Raw genomic sequence first — 23881 nt, forward strand, 5'->3', positions numbered from 1 at the left:
ACTGAGCATGTGCAGCAGAACTAGGGAGTCGCTGCGCTTCAGTGAAGGACCCTACGTGACTCAAACAAGACCCAGTGAAGCCAAATAATTAAAAAAAAAAAAAAAAAACAGAGATAAGTAGCTTTGAAAACTGGAGGATCTGTTAAAGTGTAACAGTAGAAATATGCAAAGTATTAGTACCGGAACCTAGGCTAGCCTGAGAATCTGGTGAAGTCAGGGAAGTCTTCCAGGAAGAAGTATTATCCTGAGCTATGTTTAAGGGCCTAGATCTGATAGATAGAATGCCTGGTGAACTATGGAATGAGGTTAGTGACATTGTACAGGAGACAGGGATCAAGACCATGCCCATGGGAAAGAAATGCAAAAAAGCAAAATGGCTGTCTGGGGAGGCCTTACAAATAGCTGTGAAAAGAAGAGAGGAGAAAAGCAAAGGAGAAAAGGAAAGATATAAGCATCTGAATGCAGAGTTCCAAAGAATAGCAAGAAGAGATAAGAAAGCCTTCTTCAGTGATCAATGCAAAGAAACAGAGGAAAAGAACAGAATGGGAAAGACTAGAGATCTCTTCAAGAAAACTAGAGATACCAAGGGAACATCTCATGCAAAGATGGGCTCGATAAAGGACAGAAATGGTATGGACCTAACAGAAGCAGAAGATATTAAGAAGACGTGGCAAGAATACACAGAAGAACTGTACAAAAAAGATCTTCACGACCCAGATAATCACGATGGTGTGATCACTCATCTAGAGCCAGACATGCTGGAATGTGAAGTCAAGTGGGCCTTGGAAAGCATCACTACGAACAAAGCTAGTGGAGGTGATGGAATTCCAGTGGAGCTGTTTCAAATCCGGAAAGATGATGCTATGAAAGTGCTGCACTCAATATGCCAGCAAATTGGGAAAACTCAGCAGTGGCCACAGGACTGGAAAAGGTCAGTTTTCATTCCAATCCCAAAGAAAGGCAATGCCAAAGAATGCTCAAACTACCGCACAATTGCACTCATCTCACATGCTAGTAAAGTAATGCTCAAAATTCTCCAAGCCAGGCTTCAGCAATACGTGAACCGTGAACTTTCTGATGTTCAAGCTGGTTTTAGAAAAGGCAGAGGAACCAGAGATTAAATTGCCAACATCCGCTGGATCATGGAAAAAGCAAGAGAGTTCCAGAAAAAACATCTATTTCTGCTTCATTGACTATGCCAAAGCCTTTGACCGTGTGGATCACAATAAACTGTGGAAAATTCTGAAAGAGATGGGAATACCAGACCACCTGAACTGCCTCTTGAGAAATCTGTATGCAGGTCAGGAAGCAGCTGTTAGAACTGGACATGGAAAAACAGACTGGTTCCAAATAGGAAAAGGAGTACGTCAAGGCTGTATATTGTCACCCTGCTTATTTCACTTATATGCAGAGTACATCATGAGAAACGCTGGACTGGAAGAAACACAAGCTGGAATCAAGATTGCCTGGAGAAATATCAATCACCTCAGATATGCAGATGACACCACCCTTATGGCAGAAAGTGAAGAGGAACTAAAAAGCCTCTTGATGAAAGTGAAAGAGGAGAGTGAAAAAGTTGGCTTAAAGCTCAACATTCAGAAAACAAAGATCATGGCATCCGGTCCCATCACGTCATGGGAAATAGATGGGGAAACAGTGGAAACAGTGTCAGACTTTATTGTTTTGGGCTCCAGAATCACTGCAGATTGTGACTGCAGCCATGAAATTAAAAGATGCTTACTCCTTGGAAGAAAAGTTATGACCAGCCTAGATAGTATATTCAAAAGCAGAGACATTACTTTGCCGACTAATTTCTTTATGAAATTAGACTCAGACTCACATCCAGGAAGACAGTTGATGAATAAGATATAAAAACTGCTTCCTTTTATTAGTAATCATAGAAAAGCAATTACCATAGTGAGGTATCGTTTTAAAGTCATTTCATTTGTAAAAAATAAGGAGTCTAATAATACAAGAATGTAGAATAACAGGAACACTTAGGGATTGCTGGTGAAAGTGTACATTGGCACAACTATTTTGGCATAACCTAGAAAAATAAAGCATGCGCTATGCCTAAGAATCAGCAGTTCAGTTTCTAATTTCATAAAGAAACTTGTGTATATACAGCAGTACACATGTTCAAGAATGTCCATGGCACCATTGTTCATAAAGCAAAAAACAATGGAAAGTGTTCACGTGGTTGACAGGAGAATAAATATACATATTTTCAAAACTTACATAGTGAGCATTGTATAAAGATAGAATGGATAAACTACAGTTACGAAGTGTTGAGTCGAAGAGGTCATAGGACTGTGTGTTGTCCGATACCATTAATATAAAGATTAAAAAATTATATAAGTAAGCAACTATTGTCTAAGAAACACATATATGTGGTAAACTATACTTTAAGAAAATTAATTAAAAATTCAAGGTAAGGCCTTCCCTGGTGGTTCAGCGGTAAAGAATCTGTCTGCCAATGCAGGAGACACGGGTTCTATCCCTGATCTGGAGAGATGCCACATGCGTCAGACCAACTAAGCGCTTGCGCCACAACTATTAAACCTGTGCTCATGAGCCTGGCACCACAACTACTGAGACTGTGCTGCAAATACTGAAGCCCATATGCCCTAGAATCCGAGCTCCACAACAGGAGAAGTCACTCCAATGAGAAGCCCACACAGAGCGACTGGAGAGTAGCCCCTACTTAGCACAACTAGAGAAAAGCCCACAGCGCAAAACCAAAAATAAATAAATTAATTAAATTATTTAAAAAAATAATTCAGAGTAGGGGTTATATCTTGGAACTGCTATTTCTCTTTTGGAAAAAGCAGAGGTGGAGATTGGAAAAGAGCATATAAGTATCCTCAATGGTTTTGATAATGTTCTAGTATGTAAATTCATTGCTGGGTTTAATGATTTTAATTTTATTATTATGCTTTACAGTTTACATATGCACTACATGTATTTTCAACATAGCAAATATTACATATATTTTAGCTTAGAAATAAATTACACAAGCACATCTACATATACAACACTTATGGTTCATTTATTTTGCTTTTAAAATTTTTATATAAAATCATATGGTTTTTCAACATTTATTCATTAATAGGGTTTTTATATTAAATTAGTATATAGAAATCTGCCTTATTTTTAAAACTGCTATGTTGTATTCCATAATATAGTTGTGCCATAGTGTCTGAACTAGAAAGCTTTCAAAAACAAGAAACAAACAACTCAGAGTAGCTTAACCAGTAAGGAAATGTACTGGCCAATTCAGCAGACTAAATAGGCTACCTTTCAGGACTATCCAGAACTTTAATAATCTTATCAAGAATGAGGTTCTTCTGTCTTTTTTCTTACCTCCCTGCTCTACCATTTACAATGTGGGCCTTGCTCTAAGGCTAACTTCCCTCATGTTCACAGTGTTGCTACTCTGAGCCCATCAGTTCAGTTCAGTTCAGTCGCTCAGTTGTGTCCGACTCTTTGCAACCCCATGAATCGCAGCACGCCAGGCCTCCCTGTCCATCACCAGCTCCCAGAGTTCACTCAGACTCATGTCCATCGAGTCAGTGATGCCATCAAGCCATCTCATCCTCTGTCGTCCCCTTCTCCTCCTGCACCTAATCCCTCCCAGCATCAGAGTCTTTTCCAATGAGTCATCTCTTCGCATGAGGTGGCCAAAATACTGGAGTTTCAGCTTTAGCATCATTCCTTCCAAAGAACACCCAGGGCTGATCTCCTTTAGAATGGACTGGTTGGATCTCCTTGCAGTCCAAGGGACTCTCAAGAGTCTTCTCCAACACCACAGTTCAAAAGCATCAATTCTTTGGTGCTCAGTTTTCTTCACCATCCAACTCTAACATCCATACATGACCACTGGAAAAACCATAGCCTTAACTAGACGGACCTTAGTCGGCAAAGTAATGTCTCTGCTTTTGAATATACTATCTAGGCTGGTCATAACTTTTCTTCCAAGGAGTAAGCGTCTTTTAATTTCATGGCTGCAGTCACAATCTGCAGTGATTCTGGAGCCCAAAACAATAAAGTCTGACACTGTTTCCACTGTTTCCCCATCTATTTCCCATGAAGTGATGGGACCGGATGCCATGATCTTCGTTTTCTGAATGTTGAGCTTTAAGCCAACTTTTTCACTCTCCTCTTTCACTCTCATCAAGAGGCTTTTTAGTTCCTCTTCACTTTCTGCCATAAGGGTGGTGTCATCTGCATATCTGAGGTGATTGATATTTCTCCAGGCAATCTTGATTCCACCTTGTGTTTCTTCCAGTCCAGCGTTTCTCATGATGTACTCTGCATATAAGTTAAATAAGCAGGGTGACAATATACAGCCTTGACATACTCCTTTTCCTATTTGGAACCAGTCTGTTGTTCCATGTCCAGTTCTTACTGTTGCTTCCTGACCTGCATACAGATTTCTCAAGAAGCAGGTCAGGTGGTCTGGTATTCCCATCTCTCTCAGAATTTTCCACAGTTTATTGTGATCCACACGGTCAAAGGCTTTGGCATAGTCAATAAAGCAGAAATAGTTTACCATAGAGGCTGCACCAATTTACATTTCCACCAACAGTGTAGGAGGATTCACTTTTCTCTACACCCATTCCAGCTTTTATTATTGTAGACTTTTTGATGATGGTCATTAGGTCTGGTGTGAGGTGATACTACATTGTAGTTTTGATTTGCATTGCTAGCATCTTTTCACAGAGAAGGCGATGGCACCCACACTCCAGTACTCTTGCCTCGAAAATCCCATGGACAGAGGAGCCTGGTAGGCTGCAGTCCATGGGGTCGTGAAGAGTTGGACATGACTGAGCGACTTCCCTTTCACTTTTCACTTTCATGCACTGGAGAAGGAAATGGCAACCCACTCCAGTGTTCTTGCCTGGAGAATCCCAGGGACAGGGGAGCCTGGTGGGCTGCCGTCTATGGGGCCACACAGAGTCGGACACGACTGAAGTGACTTAGCAGTAGCAGCAGCATCTTTTCATGTACATATTGGCCATCTATATGTCTTCTTTAGAGAAATGTTTAGGTCTTCTGTCCATTAAGCAATAACAAATAACCAAATAATCCTTCCAATGAATACCCAGGACTGATCTTTAGGATGCACTGGTTGGATCTCCTTGCAGTCCAAGGGACTGTCAAGAGTCTTCTCCAACACCGCAGTTCAAAACCATCAATTCTTTGGTGCTCAGCTTTCTTCACAGTCCAACTCTCACATCGTACATAACTTCTGGAAAAACCATAGCCTTGACTAGACGGACCTTTGTTGACAAAGTAATGCCTCTGCTTTTAACTATGCTGTCTAGGTTGGTCATCACTTTCCTTCCAAGAAGTAAGCATCTTCTAATTTCATGGCTGTAATCACCATCTGCAGTGATTTTGGAGCCCCCAAAATAGTCAGCCACTGTTTCCCCATCTATTTCCCATGAAGTGATGGCACCAGATGCCATGATCTTAGTTTTCTGAATGTTGAGCTTTAAGCCAACTTTTCATTCTCTTCTTTCATTTTCTTCAAGAGGCTTTTTAGTTCTTCTTCAGTTTCTGCCATAAGGATGGTGTCATCTGTACATCTGAGGTTATTGATATTTCTCCAGGCAATCTTGATTCCAGCTTGTGCTTCTTCCAGCCCAGTGTTTCTCATGATGTACTCTGCATATAAGTGAAATAAGCAGGGTGACAATATACAGCCTTGACGTACTCCTTTTCCTATTTGGAACCAGTCTGTTTTTCCATGTCCAGTTCTAACTGCTGCTTCCTGACCTGCATACAGGTTTCTCAAGAGCCAGGTCAGGTGGTCTGGTATTCCCATCTCTTTCAGAATTTTCCGTAGTTTGTCGTGATCCAGAGTCAAAGGCTTTGGCATAGTCAATAAAGCAGAAATAGATGTTTTTCTGGAACTCTCTTCCTTTTTCCATGATCCTGTGGATTTGGCAATTTGATCTCTGGTTCCTCTGCCTCTTCTAAAACCAGGTTGAACATCTGGAAGTTTACAGTTCATGTGTTGCTGAAGCCTGGCTTGGAGAATTTTGCTAGAATTTTACTAGCATGTGAGATGAGTGCAATTGTGTGGTAGTTTGAGCATTCTTTGGCATTGTCTTTACATACATTTGCTTTCATGGTAGACAATGACATTTAATTTAGTTTAAGTTACATTTCCATGACTTTCTCCAGTGAAGGTGATTAGCTCATCCTGCAACTATTATCTGATCCTGTTCCCCACCAATCAAATAAAACTACATCTACTTTTTTTACTCCTCTCATATTTAATACCTCTGACTACTACCTTTTTTCTTTTTGACTACACCACACTGCTTGTGGGATCTCACTTCCCTGACTGGGGATTGAATCCAGGTCACAGCAGTGAAAGTGCGAAATCCTAACCACTAGACCACCAGGGAACTCCCTGACCACTGCCTTTAACAATTCCTTCTTCCTTGGTGTCTATGTCCCAGGTTCTTCCTCCTACAACGCTGCTTCCTCCTTCTCAGTCTCCTCTGAATGGTCCTCTTGTTATTCTCACATCTTAAAATGTTGTTCATCCTCAGAGTTCTGTTGCAGGCCTTCCTCCCTTCTTACTCTAAGTGATTCCACAGCTGACTCGTCTGCTCTTAGGGCTTCAACAATGAGTCTACATATATAGATCTATCCTCAGATCTGTGTCTGTAGCCTAGATAATCTGAACTCTCTTCTCTTATTGGCCAGCTATCTACCAAGTGTCTCTATTAGGATTTTTCCTGGGCACGTCAAACCCAGCTTAGGCAACACTACACTTGATATCATCTTCTGTGTTTTTTTGCTTTGGTTTGTGTTAAAATTCACATAAAATTCACAATTTTAAACATTCTTAAGTCTACAATTCAGTGGCTTTTAGTGCATTCACAATGTTATGCAACAATCACCACTAATTCCAGAACTTTTCATCCTTTTAGATAAAATTCTGTACATTAAGCAGTCACTCTCACTCTCCACAGCCCTGAAAACCACTATTCGGAATCTTGTTTCTATGGATTTACCTATCCTGGGCACTTCTTATGAACAGAATCATAGAATATGATTTGTCTGACTTTTGTTCATTCCCAGATGGTGCAATGATAAAGAATCCACCTGCCAAGCAGGAGACCCATGTTCCATCCCTGGGTAAGAAAAATCCCCTGGAGGAGGAAATGGCAACCCACCTCAGCATTCTTGCCTGGGAAATCCCATGGACCAAGGAATCTGGCAGGCTACAGTCTATGGGGTCACAAGAGGGTTGCACATGACTAAGTGACTTAACAACCTCAACATGTTTCACTTAACATGTTGTGAAGGTTCATCCATTTGAACCATGTGCTGCTGCTGCTGCTGCTGCTGCTGCTGCTAAGTTGCTTCAGTCATGTCCAGCGTGACAGTACCTCATTCCTTTTTATGGCTGAATAACATGCTGTTGTATGGATATGCCTGGTTTGATTTATCCACTTATTAGTTGATGGACATTTGAATTATTTTCGTTGTTAATAATGGTACAATGCACGTTTGTATGCAAATTTTGTTTGAACATATGTTTTCCATTCTCTTGAATGTTGTCTCTGGGAATGGAATTATGGGATTATATGGTAGCCCTATGTTTAACTTTTGAAGGATATACCAAACTGTTTTCGATAGCAGCTGCACCATTTTACATTCCCACTAACAATGTTTGAGGATTTCAGTGGCTAATATTTGTAATTCTGGATTTTTTCCCCTAGTTATACCTGTCCTAGTGGATGTGAAGTGATAGCTCACGGGTTTTGGTTTGCATTTCTGTAATGAGCATCTTGGGCTTGCTTGGTGGCTCGGTAAAGAATCTGCCTGCACTGTGGGCAATGGCACCCCACTCCAGTACTCTTGCCTGGAAAATCCCATGGATGGAGGAGCCTGGTGGCCTGCAGTCCATGGGGTCGCTGAGAGTCAAACATGACTGAGCGACTTCACTTTCACTTTTCCCTTTCATGCATTGGAGAAGAAAATGGAAACCCACCCCAGTGTTCCTGCCTGGAGAATCCCAGGGATGGGGCAGCCTGGTGGGTTGCTGTCTATGGCGTCGCACAGAGTCGGAGATGACTGAAGCGACTTAGCAGCAGCAGCAGCAGCAGTGTGGGAGACCTGGGTTCAGTCCCCGGGTTGGGAAGATCCCTTGGAGGAGGGCATGATAACCCACTTCAGTATTCTTGCCTTGGGAAATCCCATGGACAGAGGAGCCTGGCAAGCTCAGTGGTGTTCAACTCCTCCTCCTCAGAGGAGCCATGGGTTTGAAAAGAGTTGGACATGACTGAGTGACTAAGCACAATGAGTATCTATCCATGTGCTTTTTGCCCATACATGTATCATTTTTCTTTAGTTTTTTTAGACTAGAGAAATGTCTATTTACATTTTTCGCTCTTTTTAAATTATTTGACTTCCTATTATTAAGTTTTAAGAATTCTTTATGTATTATGAATATTAGACTCATCAGTTCATTTCAGTTGCTCAGTCGCGTCCGACTCTTTGCAGCATGCCGGGCCTCCCTGTCCATCACCAACCCCCATAGTTTACTCAAACTCATGTCCATTGAGTTGGTGATGCCATCCAACCATCTCATCCTCTGTCATCCCCTTCTCCTCCTGCCTTCAATCTTTCCCAGCATCAGGGTCTTGTCAAATGAATCAGTTCTTCACATCAGGTGGCCAAAGTATTGGCATTTCAACTTCAGCATCAGTCATTCCAATGAATATTCAGGACTGATTTCTTTTAGGATGGACTGGTTGGATCTCCTTGCAGTCCAAAGGACTCTCAAGAGTCTTCTCCAACATCATAGTTCAAAAGCATCAGTTCTTCAGTGCACAGCTTTCTTTACAGTCAGACTCTCACATCCATCCCTGACTACTAGAAAAACTATAGCTTTGATTAGATGGACCTTTGTTGGCAAAGTAATGTCTCTGCTTTTAAATATACTGTCTAGTTTGGTAATAACTTTTCTTCCAAGGAGCAAGCCTCTTTTAATTTCATGGCTGCAGTCACCATCTGCAGTGATTTTGGAGCCCCCCAAAATAAAGTCTGTCACTGTTTCCATTGTTTCCTGGTCTGTTTGCCATGAAGTAATGAGGCCAGATACCATAATCCTAGTTTTCTGAATGTTGAGCTTTAAGCCAGCTTTTTCACTGTCTTCTTTTACTTTCATCAAGAGGCTCTTGAGTTCCTCTTCGCTTGCTGCCATAGGTGTGGTGTCATCTGCATAGCTGAGGTTATTGATATTTCTCCTGGCAATCTTCATTCCAGCTTGTGCTTCATCCAGTTCAGCATTTCTGATGATGTACTCTGCATATAAGTTAAATAAGCAGGGTGACAATATACAGCCTTGATGTACTCCTTTTCCTATTTGGAACCAGTCTGTTGTTCTATGTCTACTTCTAACTGTTGTTTCTTGACCTACATAGAGATTTCTTAGGAGGCAGGTCAGGTAGTCTGGTATTCCCACCTCTTTAAGAATTTTCCACAGATGTATGATTTACAAATATTTTTTTCCCATTCTGCAGATTGTCTTTTCACTTTATAGCATCCTTTGATGCACAACATTTTTAATTTTGATGAAGTCCAATGTACCCTTTGTTTGTTCGTGCTTTTCGTGTCATCGTTGAAAACTGCTGCCAACTGAAACTGTTGCCAAATCTATGGTGTCTTAGTGTGTTCAGGCTGCTACCGCAAAATTCCACAGACTGGAGAGCATCCAGAAATTTAATGGCCACAGTTCTGGAGGCTAGAAGTCAAAATCAGAGCGCCAGCAGGGCCAGGTGAGAGCACTCTTCCTAGTTGACTCACATGGCAAAAAAGGACTAGAAAGCTGTGTGGGATCTCTTCTATAACAGCGCTAACCCCGCTCATGAGGGCTCCCTGCTCACGACCTAATCACCTCCCAAATAATAGTATTATGAATATTCTATTAATATCGTCACCTTTGGCGATTACAATATCAGCAGATAAAGTTTGGAGGGACATAAACATTCAGATACTAGCACAAGGTCATGTGGATATATACCTGTATTTTTACCTTTTTTTTTTGGTGATGCTGTGCATCTTGTGAGATCTTAGTTCCCCAACCAACAATTGAACCTGGGCCCATGGCAGTGAAAGCTCTAAATCTTAACCATTGGATCACCAGAGCACTCCTTTTATACATATACATATATATATGTATATTGGGGTTGCACTGTCTTTGTTGCTGCATGCCAGCTTTCTCTAGTTGTCAAGAGCAGGGGCTCTTCTTCATTGTGATGCACGGGCTTCTCATTGCCGTGGCTTCTCTTGTTGTGGAGCACCAGCTCTAGGCATGTGGGATTCAGCATGTGAGCTCAATAGTTGTTTCTTGTGGGCTCTAGAGCACAGGCTCAGTAGTTGTAGCCCATGGGCTTAGTTACTTCACGGCATGTGGTATCTTCCAGGACCAGGAATTGAATCCATATGCCCTACATTGGTAGGTGGGTTCTTTTAACCACTAGACCACCAGGGAAGCCCCTCTGTTTTTAATAAAATTTCATTGTTTTATCTTTTACATTTACATCTTGGATTTGAGTTAATCCTTATATATGTTGTGGGGCAAAGATGTTTTGGATCTGAAACCAAAAACAAAAGCAGCAAAAGCAAAAATAAACAAGTAGGACTACATCAAGCTAAAAAATTTCTGCATAGCAAAAGAAACCATCCATGAAATAAAAAGGTAACTGCTGAATGGGAGAAAATATTTTCAAGTCATGTATCTGATAAGCGGTTAATATACAAAATACATAAGGAACTCATATAGCTCAATAACAACAACAAAAGATCCAATTTAAAAACGGGCAGAATATATGAATAGATGTATTTCCAAAGAAGACCTACAGATAGCCAACAGGTACATGAAAATATGCTCATGTCTTATCATCAAGAAAATGCAAATCAAAACCACCTCACCATCACCTCACACTTGTTAGAGTGGCTATTATCAAAAACACAAGAGGTAAAAAACTATTCGTGAGGATATGGAGCAGAGAGAGTCCTTGTGCGCTGTTGGTGGGAATGTAAATCGCATAGTCACTGTGGAAAGCAGTATGCAGTTTTCTAAAACAAAAGCAAAACTACCATAGGATGTAGCAATTCTACTTTGAGTATCTATAGGAAGAAAATGAAACCACTAATTCTAAAGAATATATGCCCCCCAGGTTCACTGCAGCATTGTTTATCATAGCCAAGATATGGAGACAACCTAACTGTTCATTGACGGGTAAATAGATAAAAAAATATGTGAGAAACGTAAGTAATGGAATGTTATTCAGCCATACAATCAATGACATTTTGACACTTGTGACCACATGGATGGACCTTGAAGACTCTATGCTAGGTGAAATAAATCAGAGAAAGACAAACGTTGCAGGCTCTCACTTTTATGTGAAAACAAAAAAAAGCAAAACCAAGCTCAAAAATACAGAGAACAACAGATTGATGACTGCCAGAAGTGGAGGGGGGTTGAAGGGTGGGCAAATTGGGTGATGGGAGTCCAAAGAACAGACTTACAGCTATAAAATAAATACATCATGGGGGTGTAATGTACAATATTGTGACTGTAGTCAGTAATGCCGTATTGCATACTTGAAAGTTTAAAGTAGATCTTAGACTTTCTCATTCAGTTCAGTTCAGTCACTCAGTCGTGTCCGACTCTGCAAACCCATAGACTGCAGCATGCCAGGCTTCCCTGTCCATCACCAACTCCAGGAGCTTACTCAAACTCATGTCTATCATTACGAGAAAAAAACTGGGGGGCACTTCCCTGGAAGTCCAGCGGTTAGGACTTGGTGTTCTCACTGCCCAGAGCCTAGGTTTGATTTCAAGTTGGTTGGGGAGCTAAGATCCCACAAGCCACACGATGTGGCTAAGAAAGAAAATTAAAATTTGTAACTATTTATGGTGACAGATATTAACTATTGTGGTGATTTTCTTACAGTGTATGTACACATCGAATAATGATGTTGTACACTTGAAACTAAAACAATGTTACACGCCGATTATAAGTTTTCAAAAATGAGTTGGGAAGTGTTCCCTCTTCTATTTTCTGGAAGAATTTGTGTAGAATTGGTATTGCTTCTTCCTCAAGTGTTTGGTAATAGTAATAGAATTCAACAGCAAAGCTGTCTGGGCTTGGAATTGTCTTTGTGAGGAAGTTTTAAGCTAAAATTCATCTTACTAGATAAAAGGGTTATTCTGGTTATATTTAGAGTCACACTCGGCAGTTTGCTTTAAGGGATTTGGCCGTTTCTTGTAAGTAGTTGAATTTATAATAACAAAAAGTTATTAATACTGTTTATTATTCTACTATATTAAGATTTGTAGTGATTCTTGTTTCCATTTTTGCAACGGTGTTTGTATCTTTTTTATCTTTTTTTGGTAAGTCTAGATATAAATTTACCAATTTAAAAAAAATCTTGTCAAAGAACCATCTTTTGGATTATTTTCTCTATTGTTTTCTATATCATGAGTTTCTGCTCTGATCTTAATTATTTTTTCCTATTTATTTTGGATTTAACACGCTCTTGTTTTCTAGCTCCATAAGACAATAGCCTAAATAACTGCTTTGAGACCTTTATTTTTTTCTGAGACAAGCTTTATATCCTACAATTTCTCTCTAAGCATTGTCTTTATTTTTTGTGTTTTCATTTTCATTCAACTCAGAATACTTTAGAAGTGTATCGTTTAATTTCCAAATATTTGGGGATTTTCCAGATATATTTCAGATACAGATTTCCAGTTAATTCCATAGTGATCAGAGAAAACACTTTATATGATTTTAATATTTCTAAATTTACTGATATTTGTTTTATTGCCTAACATGATCTATTTTAATGAATGTCCTGTGTGAAGAGAAGGTATGTTCTGCTGTTTTAGGAATATCAAGTTGGTTGATAATGTTGTTCAGGTCTTTCTTGTTTTAACTGATTTCCTTCAGCTCTTAGTGCATTTGTCTATTTCTCATTTCAGTTCAAACTTCAGACCCTCAGGATGATAAAACCATGTTTACAGATTCTCATAAGAGACACTTGTGATCATTATTATAGATTATAGTCCACCTATAACTCTGGGAGATAGTGGTGGACAGAGGACCCTCACGTGCTACAGTCCATGGGGTCGCAAAGTCACAACTTAATGACCGAGCAATAGTCACACAGACAGGTTTCTTTTCTTGCTCCCCCTGCTGGCAGGTAAATTTTTTAGTCCATCCTTGGACTCCAAGCTTTCTTGGGGGGCTTCCCTTGTGGCTCAGCTGGTAAAGAATCCACCTGCAATGCAGAAGACCTGGGTTTGAGCCCTGGGTTGGGGAGATCCCCTGGAGAAGGGAACAGCTACCCACTCCAGTATTCTGGCCTGGAGAATTCCATGGATTGTATAGTCCTTGGGGTCGCAAAGAGTCACATGAGACTTTCATTTTTTCTTTTGCAAGGACTCTTTTATTGCCCAGTTTCCTCTTCTGTTTCTCTCCTTAGTAATTGTTATCAAGACTCTGAGACTTCTCTGGTGGTAAGACTCCATGCTCCCAATGCAAGGGTCCCGGGTTCAATCTCTTCATCAGGGAACTAGATCCCACATGCCACAGCTAAGAATTTGCATATCTTGACTAAAGATGTGCAACAAAGGTTGAAGATCCCGAGTGCTGCAACTAAGACCTGACACAGCCAAATAAAGTAAATAAATAAATATATAAAACAGACTCTAGGATAGTTCCCCCAGGCTTCCCCAGGAATTACCATTCTGCTTGTGTTTTTTTTTTTAACTTTCTTTTTTGACTTTCTCTTTTTGACACTTGAGGATTGCTCTTATTTTCTGTCAGTGTAGTAATGTATTTAAATATATATTTTTTGTAGTTTATCTAACATCTGAGTATTCTGCTGCATAAGTCTTTTTAGAATAACATGTCAAGCATACTCGCGGAAACAGAAGTTTCATTTTGAATTCCAAACTGTTTGTATTTACTTATTTAATGTTGTTACTATGTACTCATGGTCCATGGTCAGCCCACTGATTGAACAAATGTCTGATCAACTCTCACACAACAGGTATATCTCCAAACACAGAAAAGAGATTATATATTGAGCACACTCTCTGTAGCAAATGTCCACTTTATTCACTGTTTTTAGATGTTAATTCTAAATGCCCTGGGCAGAAAATCTGACTGGCACAGCTAGAGATCAAGGTATTTTCTAGTACCTTTTTCACAGAGAAAATGTTTTTAATTTGTTGACATCTCATTGTATCACTTTTCTCTTTTATGAATTGTACTTTTACTGTCATGTCAACAAATTCTTCACTTAGCCTGGGTGTTGAAGGTTTTCTCACGTTTTATTCTTAAAATTTTATAGTTTTGCATTTACATTTACATCTATGATCAGTTTTTAATCAATTTTTGTGTAAGGTATGAGGTTCAAGTTGAGGTTAATTTTTTTCTTTTTGCCTATTTTTTTGTGTGCAATTACTCCAGCATCATTCTTCCTCAAAGATAAAGGAAAGACAATCCTTCCGGTAACTGAATTGCTTTTGCACCTTTGTCAAAAATTAGTTGAGTGCATTTCTCAAAGATGAGAAATGGAGAAGGAAATAAGATCTTGAATATGGTATTTGACACCAAGATTGAGATTTGGCAGAAATGATAATCACCAGATTGTGTAATTATGTGAGCCAAATCATTTCTTTTATTGATTAAGGCAGTTTGATTCACAACTTCTGCCTTAACTACTGGAAGGAAAATATAGCTCATAGGTTGGTGGACTCGAACATAATGTGATGAAATAGATTATCATATTTTAAAACGTGGAAACCTTTTACTTGTTTTGTATGTCTTGTTGGGGTTAAGACCTTTAAAATGCTGTGCTGAGTGACCTAAGGAAATCAGTAAGTCCATAAGCTTGGTTTGCTTATCTCGTAGACTCTACTTTCCTGTCACCTTTTGCATTATTCAGTTTTTTCTCATTAAAATTTTTAAATTTTATTTTTTATGGTGAGATATACAAATGGGCTTCCCTGGTGGCTCAGAATCTGCAAGAGACCCGGTTTCGCTCCCTGGGTTGGAAAGATCCCCTAGGGAAGGGAATGGCTATCCACTCTAGTATTCTTGCCTAGAGAATTACATGGACAGAGGAGCCTGGTGGGCTTCAATCGATGCAGTTGCACAGAGTGACTAACTGTCTTGTATTGTATTGCACTGTATACAAATGGGAAAGCAAAATCTAGTGAGCACTGGTACAGCTACTACGAAGGTCAAGAGTAGAACACTACTAACAAACACCCAAATGCCTACCATGTGCCCTGATCATATCAGCTCCCTCCCTGAGCTAACCACTAGGTTTGCTGTTGTTCAGTTGCTAAGTCAAATCTGTAGTCCCCACGCGACCCCACGGACCACAGCACACTAGGCTTCTCTGGCTCCTCCACTATCTCCCAGTTGTTGTTGTTCAGTCTCTCAGTCGTGTCCTCCTCTTTGCAACCCCATGGACTGCAGAACGCCAGGATTCCCTGTCCCTCACGATCTCCCAGAGTTTGCTCAAACTCATGTCCATCGAGTTGGTGATGCCATCCAACTATCTCATCCTCTGTCGTCCCCTTCTCCTCCTGCCTTCAATCTTTCCCAGCATCAGGGTCTTTTCCAATGAGATGGCTCTTCACGTCAGGTAGCCAAAGTACTGGAGGATTAAATACCATTTAAAGTTTTAAAAAGGATTAAATACCATTTTGGAGAAGGAAATGGCAACCCACTCCAGTATTCTTGCCTGGAAAATCCCTTGGGCAGAGAAGCCTGGAAGGCTATAGTCTATGGGGTTGCAAAGAGTCGGACATGACTGAAGTGACTTCACTTACTTACTTAAATACCATTTTGTCCTCAAGATATATTAATATCCTCATTCTATGATTAGGAGTATGAGGCAAACTATTAAGATCATAAAAAATTATTGTGGTAGGTTAGAAATAAAACCTTCTAGGGAAATTTTGTGACATGCTAGCCAATCTTTAGAGCCTAGCGTAAGATCTTTTATCTTAAGTTCATTTCTAAAATCCCTCTTTTCCTCTTCTCCCTTTAAAACCTGAAAATTACAAAGTGCTACACATAGCTTAGTTCTTAGCATCTTGGTTTGTGATGTGGCTTTCTCAATGAAGTTTTGCTGTTAGTCCAACTGTTGGCTATCTGTCCCGTCTTGAGAACATAATTTTCAGCAATATAACCCTCACAAATAACTTATACTGTATTATGTAGATTGGGCTTTACTATTGGTCTATGTCCCTTGAATCATCAAGTGAAAAATTATCTCCCTTTAATTCAGGAGATGGGCTCTTGTCCCAGCTTTGTCAATTATTTGCTTTATGACCTTGGCGAGTCACTTAACCATCACTTTCTCTCCTGGGTTAACAATTATCAAGACAGAGTCAGAGAACATGAGAATTGGCAGGGACCTTTGAGATTACATTGACACAATCCTTTTATTTCATAGTTGCATGATTTGCCCAAGAGCTTTCTAGAACAATCACAGTCTTCAGCATCTCAGACCAGTGCTCTTTACACCAGGCTTTCTTCCGGTGTTGTTCTGAGAAACAATAGAAAAAACAGAAAGTTAAAGCACTGAATAAAAGACAATTTCCAAAACAAACAAACAAAAAAACAGGTAACAATTTTAACCATTAGCTTGTATTGTAGCCTGAAAATTTACCCGGATAAATGTACCTCTCTCTAACCAAAAGCCAATTTAAAACTTGGAAGTTCTGAAGGTAAGTAAGGAAAGGTCAGAGAAATAAATTAATGGAGGAAAAAAAAAGATTGCAGCCATGAAATTAAAAGACACTTAATCCTTGGAAGAAAAGTTATGATCAACCTAGATAGCATATTCAAAAGCAGAGACATTACTTTGCCGACTAAGGTCTGGGTAGTCAAGGCTGTGGTTTTTCCAGTGGTCATGTATGGATGTGAGAGCTGGACTGTGAAGAAGGCTGAGCACCGAAGAATTGATGCTTTTGAACTGTGGTGTTGGAGAAGACTCTTGAGAGTCCCTTGGACTGCAAGGAGATCCAACCAGTCCATTCTGAAGGAGATCAACCCTGGGATTTCTTTGGAAGGAATGATGCTGAAGCTGAAACTCCAGTACTTTGGCCACCTCATGCGAAGAGTTGACTCATTGGAAAAGACTCTGATGCTGGTAGGGATTGGGGGCAGGAGGAGAAGGGGACGACCGAGGATGAGATGGCTGGATGGCATCACTGACTCGATGGACCCGAGTCTGAGTGAACTCCGGGAGTTGGTGATGGACAGGGAGGCCTGGCGTGCTGCGATTCATGGGGTCGCAAAGAGTCGGACACGACTGAGCGACTGAACTGAACTGAACTGAACTGAACTGCAGAACATTCCAAGACTACTTATATTCTCATATAAATTCTTTCTGGTCTTAGTTTGTGCAAGACGAAATTGGGTAACTGGAGACTGTTTTTAACACATTTCTGAAGGAATGGTGTGCAATAAAAGTTACTTGAAATCGAATTATTGGCCTGGTCTATACCACATATTACATCAGTTCTCTAATTTAGAGCCACTCCTTCTCTGGCCACTGCCCAGAACAACGTGCTGAAACCTGCGGAAACCACAGTCAGCGCAAAAACTCCAAGTCCCATAATGCTCGAGAGCCCGTCTCTAGCGCCTCTTCGCAGGAGCAGCGTCTTCCGTATTGGGAGTTGTAGTCATTCAGAGGCTTCACTTCCAGGAAGTTGGGGAAGGGTGCCACTGCGAGGAACTACACTTCCCAGGAGCCTGTGCGCACACCTCTCGGCCCTCGCCACTGTCAGGCTCCACCTCTCCTGCTCCTCCCTCAGTGGGCTGCAGCGCTCACGCCTTCCTGTTAGTCCGAGCAGGGAGAAGTTCACTCCGATCAGCTGATCCTAACTGACAACGGGAGAGGAGGAAGCCCGGGAGGCAGCGAAGGAGGAGGGGGCGCTGAGATGGAGATGGGGATGGATCCACTGGTGCCCTGAAGAACAGCCCCCGCCTCCACCGGCGCCCCGTGGTTCCCGGACGCCGCCTCGCCGCGACAGAACTGCTTAGTGGTGGGGTTCCCGGGCCGCCGCGGTCGGGGAGGGAAGGGCACGGCCCTGCGCCGGGCGAGCGATAGCCCTGGAGCTCCCTCTGCCCCCGGGAGGAAGGGGGGGCGGGTGCGGCTGGGGTGGGGGTGGGGTGGTATAAACAATGGATTAGGCTCTGGCCTCTGCCAGCGTGGGGGAGATTTGGGGGGACCTTCTTTGTTCTTAGATCCTGCTCCAGCCCCTCGGGTTGAGGTGGTGTTGCCTGGGAGGAAGGGTGAGAAATCCCCGGCTGGGGAGAGACGTCGAGGTGGGAGGCCGAGTGGGCAGACTGTTTGCTTGGGTCTTGGTGGGCGGAGAGGTATCCTTTTGAAGGTTGGTTTTACATTTTTAATCAATTGTGACAATTTTGATTTTTGTTAACGTTGCGGGAGCTGCTTGGGCACGTCTGTGATTAGGGTGTAAATAAGGTCTCCTAGTCATTCCTTTCGCCTTCTCTGTTTATCTAAAAATTAGATGGATAGATTGATTTTAGTATGGGAGGAGTTGAATACCTGAAAGGAGGGCTTTACATTTCGTTGGAGCATTAGAATGTGTGTCCAGGCGAAGGGGAGTTAGAAATATGATTCTAGAAGGGACAAAAGCCCCCTTCTTGCTCCACGTATTTTTCTTTCTTTCTTTCTTTCTTTTTTTTAAAAGTTATTTTAAAGTTGGTTTTTGAGTGACAAAGAGAAAAATTATTTAACTCACTGCATGCCTGGCTTTGCAGTGGGCCATAGTGAAGGAATTCTGTCTCCTGTCGCTCCTTTTTTGCAATTAGAGAAAAGGGCGAAAGGAAGTACAATAATTGTTTTTAAGCACCATAGAATGGTGACTCTTTCCAGGTTTAGAGTCCTTAATAGGCATCTGTCTAGAGTTGAAACAGCCCAGTTACAAGGGTCTTTGGGCCTGCCCAGGACTTTGATGGAGCTAGAGTTTATTATTATTGCTTCTGTAGCTTTTTACAGGCATCTTTCTTCACCTCTCCCAATTGTGGAGTGCAGGGACGGGTGCAGAACGTTGTCCCTTCAAGGACTGTTTGCTTAGTGCTTTCGATCTGAATCTAATAACTCAGGGAACAGAGAATTTCAGTCTTGGAAATAAAGCGACAGAGTCTGTTAAATGCTTTGATCCTAGAGGTAGTTGTTTTCAAAAGGAACAGCCTTAATCATGATTTTGAGGAGAAATTTCTAGGATCAGAATGAGTCAGTATTTAAGTTTCAAGAACAAAATTTCTCTTGGGAGTTTTGGCCTCATATTTAATCACAATCTTTTTATTCTTTTTGTAAAGGTGCTCTTCTTTTAGATGAGTGAAATACTTTTCCTGCCTCTATTCTAGGTATCTCCAGAAATATTGACTTGATGTTGGATAATATTGAAACGCTCCTGACTACATTTTCATTACCAAAACCTTGTGGCTGAGGCCCCACCCATGAGCCCACCTCAGTAAATCCATCAGATCTCTCTCAGATAGCCATAAAAGACTCTTTCAAGTTGATTTTGACCACATATTTGCCTGCACTTTATGGAAGATGAAACTATCAAACCAAATCAACATTGCTGCTGATTCAAGAGTCTTAGAGGCAGAAAATTAAACATTGGAACATTTGTGAGTGTGTGAAGAATTCTTATAGGACATCGATTGTTTTTTAAAAAAAAACAACATCATCTTTTTTTAGGGTATTCAGAACCCTGTGGAAGTTGTGTGCAGTCTTCAGACTCAACACCTCTGTCTTCACTTCCCCTGGGGAAAACCCAGGTACCGTTACATGGTAGGTGGTTTCCTTCCAGTCTGAATATGAGTGCCCAGACTTCCCCAGCAGAGAAGGGCCTGAATCCAGGGCTGCTGTGCCAGGAAAGTTACACCTGCAGTGGGGCTGATGAAGCTGTCTTCGAGTGTGATGAGTGTTGCAGCCTGCAGTGTCTCCGTTGTGAGGAGGAACTCCATCGGCAGGAGCGCCTGAGAAACCATGAGCGGATCCGACTCAAAGCTGGCCATGTCCCTTACTGTGACCCCTGCAAGGGCCCCAATGGGCACTCTCCAGGCGTGAAGCAGAGGGCAGTGGTGAGGTGCCAGACCTGTAAAATCAACTTGTGCCTGGAGTGCCAGAAGAGGACTCATTCTGGGGGTAACAAAAGGAGGCACCCCGTTACTGTGTACCATGTCACTAAGGTCCAGGAGTTACTGGAAGAAGAAGGGATGGATGAGGAGACCAAGAGGAAGAAGATGACTGAGAAGGTTGTGAGTTTCCTCCTAGTAGATGAAAATGAAGAAATTCAGGTAAGCGCTCAGTGATAGTAGGATTCATGTGGTAGTGGAGGAGATGTGTTGCTGGCAGGGGACTGTCAGGGAATGTCCAGGAGGGGCTCACATTTTAATCGCTAAGAGGCAAGACTTCCGAAAGCTTAAGTTGCATGGAGTCAGATTCAGTCACTTACCAGCTGCGTGACCTTGGGCTGAATTATCAGTACTTTACCTCTCTGAGCCTTAATGTTCTTGTCTGTAAACTGGGGACAGTGGCTACTTCATTGGGTTGTTGTGAGGAAGAAATGACACAGTGTTTGTAAAGCCTGCTAGATAATGAATACTCAGTACATGATAGCTGTCATTATTATTATTAGGATTATTATCAGAAAGAACTGATTTAGAACCATTTTCTGAATGAGAGCACTTTGGTAAGTTGTGAATACATGTGAATGAGGAAAGACTGTGTGTACAGGGAAAGAAATACTGACTTTTTTGGTGGGTCCCAGGGGAGTGGAAGGCTGTAAGTCATAACCCTGCTAGCTCCATTGGGAGACAGGTCTTTGAAAAGTGGGCATTTCCTAAGGGTAGTACCCTTTCCAGGTGGGCTCTTATTCTCATATATTAGCTTCTGATCAGTAGAGGCCAGTAAGGGCATCTGTGATTACAGGACTGGAGAATATTTGATTCAATTCTGAGCTAGGGAGAGGGTGGTGAGTGGTAGGAGCAAGTTGGGGAGATGAAAGTGTGTGACAGTTGGGCCGTTTGGGAAAGGGGGTAGATGAATGTTTATACTTACCAATGAAGCTAGCTAGTATCATCATTTCTATACTTTCGAATGAAGACTGCTTGAATTCCATCCTGGCTTCACTTACTGACTGTATCACCACAGATAAGTTATTTAAACTCCGTGCCTCAATTTTGCTTCCACATTGTAGTAGCAATTGAGAGGATTCAAAGAAATTAGGAATGGAGATGGAAAGGCCCTTATCACCAGACCTGGGATTTGGAGTCAGCCTCAGTTTGTTGTATTTGTCAGTATCAGGGAGTATTTGTGGTACATTTGGTACTTTTAGTTGTGAGGACTCTTCAAGCCTCCAGATTGGAGGAGTACGTTTGTAAGTTACCACTTGGAAACTGTTTAATTACCCTTGAATATTTTTCATCTGTCTTTTTCCTCCTTAGATAAGATTATGGAGATGAATTGCATCATGATTTCTATGTACATGTATTGTCAGCTAAATACTTCGCTAACACAGCCTTTTCTTTCTTGGTTGAAAGGAAATAATAGAGTTATGGAAGAGTGACCCAGATCCCCTTCTGCCTCCCTTGTTAGCAATAATGTCTCCTTTATGGATTATGCCCTAATTGGGTGACAGTGTGGACTAAATATTTATAAATGGAACACTTGGATTTGGATGATTCTTGTTGGTTTTACCACCAGTTTTCTTTAATGTGGAATACTTTGCAGTGTTGTCAGTTTCATAAAATGAGAGGAAGATTTGGGATGACCAGTAATCCTCATGGATATTGTGTCAACACCAAAAAGAGTGTTTCTTAAGTGGAGGACGCTATAATTTTTTTTTTTTTTTGTAGCATTGATACATATTTCTTAGTAGAGAATTAAGAAAATAGAAGAATGTATACCAAAGAAGACAAATCCAACTGTTTGTGCATCTCTTTTTCTCGTAATGTGATATATATATATATATATATATATAAAATAATTGGGTTGTCTGTAAAGATTTCTCCTTCATAAACATTGAGTACTTACCAGGAAATAACAGTTTATTAATTGCAAGCAGCTTTGGTTGGGACTAATGGATTAGATGAGAATTTTAGGTGGAGATTTGTTCTCATAAAGTCATAGTGGTAAAGTACGTGGAGAAACTATCTGGTTCCCTTTTCTAATGTGAATGTCTGGAACAATTAGAGAAGTGATTGTCTGATATAAATCTAGATGATGAACTCAGCTAGCTTGTAAACTCCTGGAGAGCAGGACCCTGTGTTGTGCCCTGGGTCATACAATGGTGGACATATCAGCCCATAAATACTTGATTGGTGATGTCAGATCTCAGCCTCAGTTTTTTAGAAATGAATATCACACCCATACTTAGTAAAAGGCTAAAACCATATGAAAGGACATACAATGACAAGAGTTCCCCTCCTGCTCCATGCTCTTGGTCTCTTTTGTTAGAACATTCACCGTTGACAGTTAACTATGTGCCCTTCTAGAATTTTTGTCACGTACGCTATATCCTTTAAATTTTTCAACAAAAAGGGAATCTAATATACTTGCTGCTCTGTCCTTGGCTGTTTTTCACCAAAGGATACTTGTAGAACTTTCCTTATCTGCACTTTGGGGTTTACCTCATTATTTAAAGGCTGCCTAGTACTCAGTTAAATGGTTTTTCTATATTTTTAGCCTATTACGGGATGTTTGAGTTATTACAACCAAGGATGTATTGAATATTCTATAAATCTATTAGAAATGGAATCTTTGTCAAGTGATACGTGCATTTTAAATTTAGATCGATACTACCAAATTTCTGAACCTTATTTTCTTTGTTCTGCAGTGCTTCTCTGAATCTCCCCTGGGTTCTGGTCTTGGCTCATCATAGTTAAAATTTAAAGAGCTCTTACTGTGGTACTTGGCACTATGCATAGCATTTGCGCTCACTGAATCCTGATGATAGATAGCTCTGTATTAGTTTCTTACTGTTGCTGTAACAAATTATCACAGATTTAGTGACTTAAAATAAGACAAGTTTTTCTATTATAGGTCAGAGATCAGAAGTCCTAAAATGGATTGATGGGGCTGTATTCCTTCTGGAGACTATGGAAGAATTTGTTTCCTTATCTTTCTAGCTTCAAGAATCCTCTTGTGTACTGTGGCTTGTGGCCCCACCATCCAGCTTCAAAGCTAGTAGTGTTAACATCTTCTAATCCCTTTTTCCATCTTTTTTCTTCTGCTGTCACTTGCTTCTCTGCCTGTGGCCCTTCTGCCTCCCTCTTGCAAGGATCCTTGTAGTTATGTTGGATTCACTTGGATAATCCAGCGTATTCTCCCCACCTCAAGGTCCTTAATTCAGTCATATCTGCAAAGCCTTTTGCCCCATGAAGTGACATATTCACATGTTCTAGGCACTAGGATGGCATCTTTGGATGTGGGGTGGGGGCAATTTCCCCCAACCCTGGCCTATGAAGTAAGTGTATGTCTTAGTCAGTTGGGCAGCTATAACAGAATAGCATAGATGGGGAGGTTTATTAACAACAGAAGTTTATTTCTCACGGTTCTAGAGGCTAGGAAGTTCAAAATCACGGCACTGATAGATTCAGTGTCTGATGAGTGTTTGGTTTATGACAGCTGTCTTCTCACTATGTCCTCATGTTGCAGGAAGAACCTCTCTGGAGTGTCTTTTATAAGCGCACTAATCCTGTTCATAAGATTTCTACCCTCATGACTGAATCATCTCTCAAAGGTCTTACTTCCTAATGCCATCACGTTGG

General features: G+C 41.0%; 1 protein-coding gene and 1 non-coding gene across 3 annotated transcripts in view; one reads left to right on the top strand and one right to left on the bottom strand.

The window, feature by feature from the left end:
- Positions 1-6347: 6347 nt before the first annotated feature.
- Positions 6348-6419, bottom strand: TRNAE-UUC. The gene has a single exon. It is a non-coding gene; the product is annotated as a tRNA-Glu (tRNA).
- An 11420-nt stretch (positions 6420-17839) lies between these two features.
- Positions 17840-23881, top strand: part of ZFYVE1 (zinc finger FYVE-type containing 1) — a 44469-nt gene continuing 38427 nt past the window's right edge. For both annotated transcript variants that reach the window (XM_040226145.1, XM_040226146.1), the window contains exons 1-2: positions 17840-18114; positions 19466-20407. In XM_040226145.1, the coding sequence (XP_040082079.1) occupies positions 19925-20407 (483 nt within the window). In that variant the 5' untranslated portion in view covers positions 17840-18114; positions 19466-19924. The remainder of the gene's footprint in view (positions 18115-19465; positions 20408-23881) is intronic.

Source organism: Oryx dammah, unplaced genomic scaffold (assembly GCF_014754425.2).
Source record: "Oryx dammah isolate SB20612 unplaced genomic scaffold, SCBI_Odam_1.1 HiC_scaffold_26, whole genome shotgun sequence".
Taxonomy (NCBI): Eukaryota; Metazoa; Chordata; class Mammalia; order Artiodactyla; family Bovidae; genus Oryx; species Oryx dammah.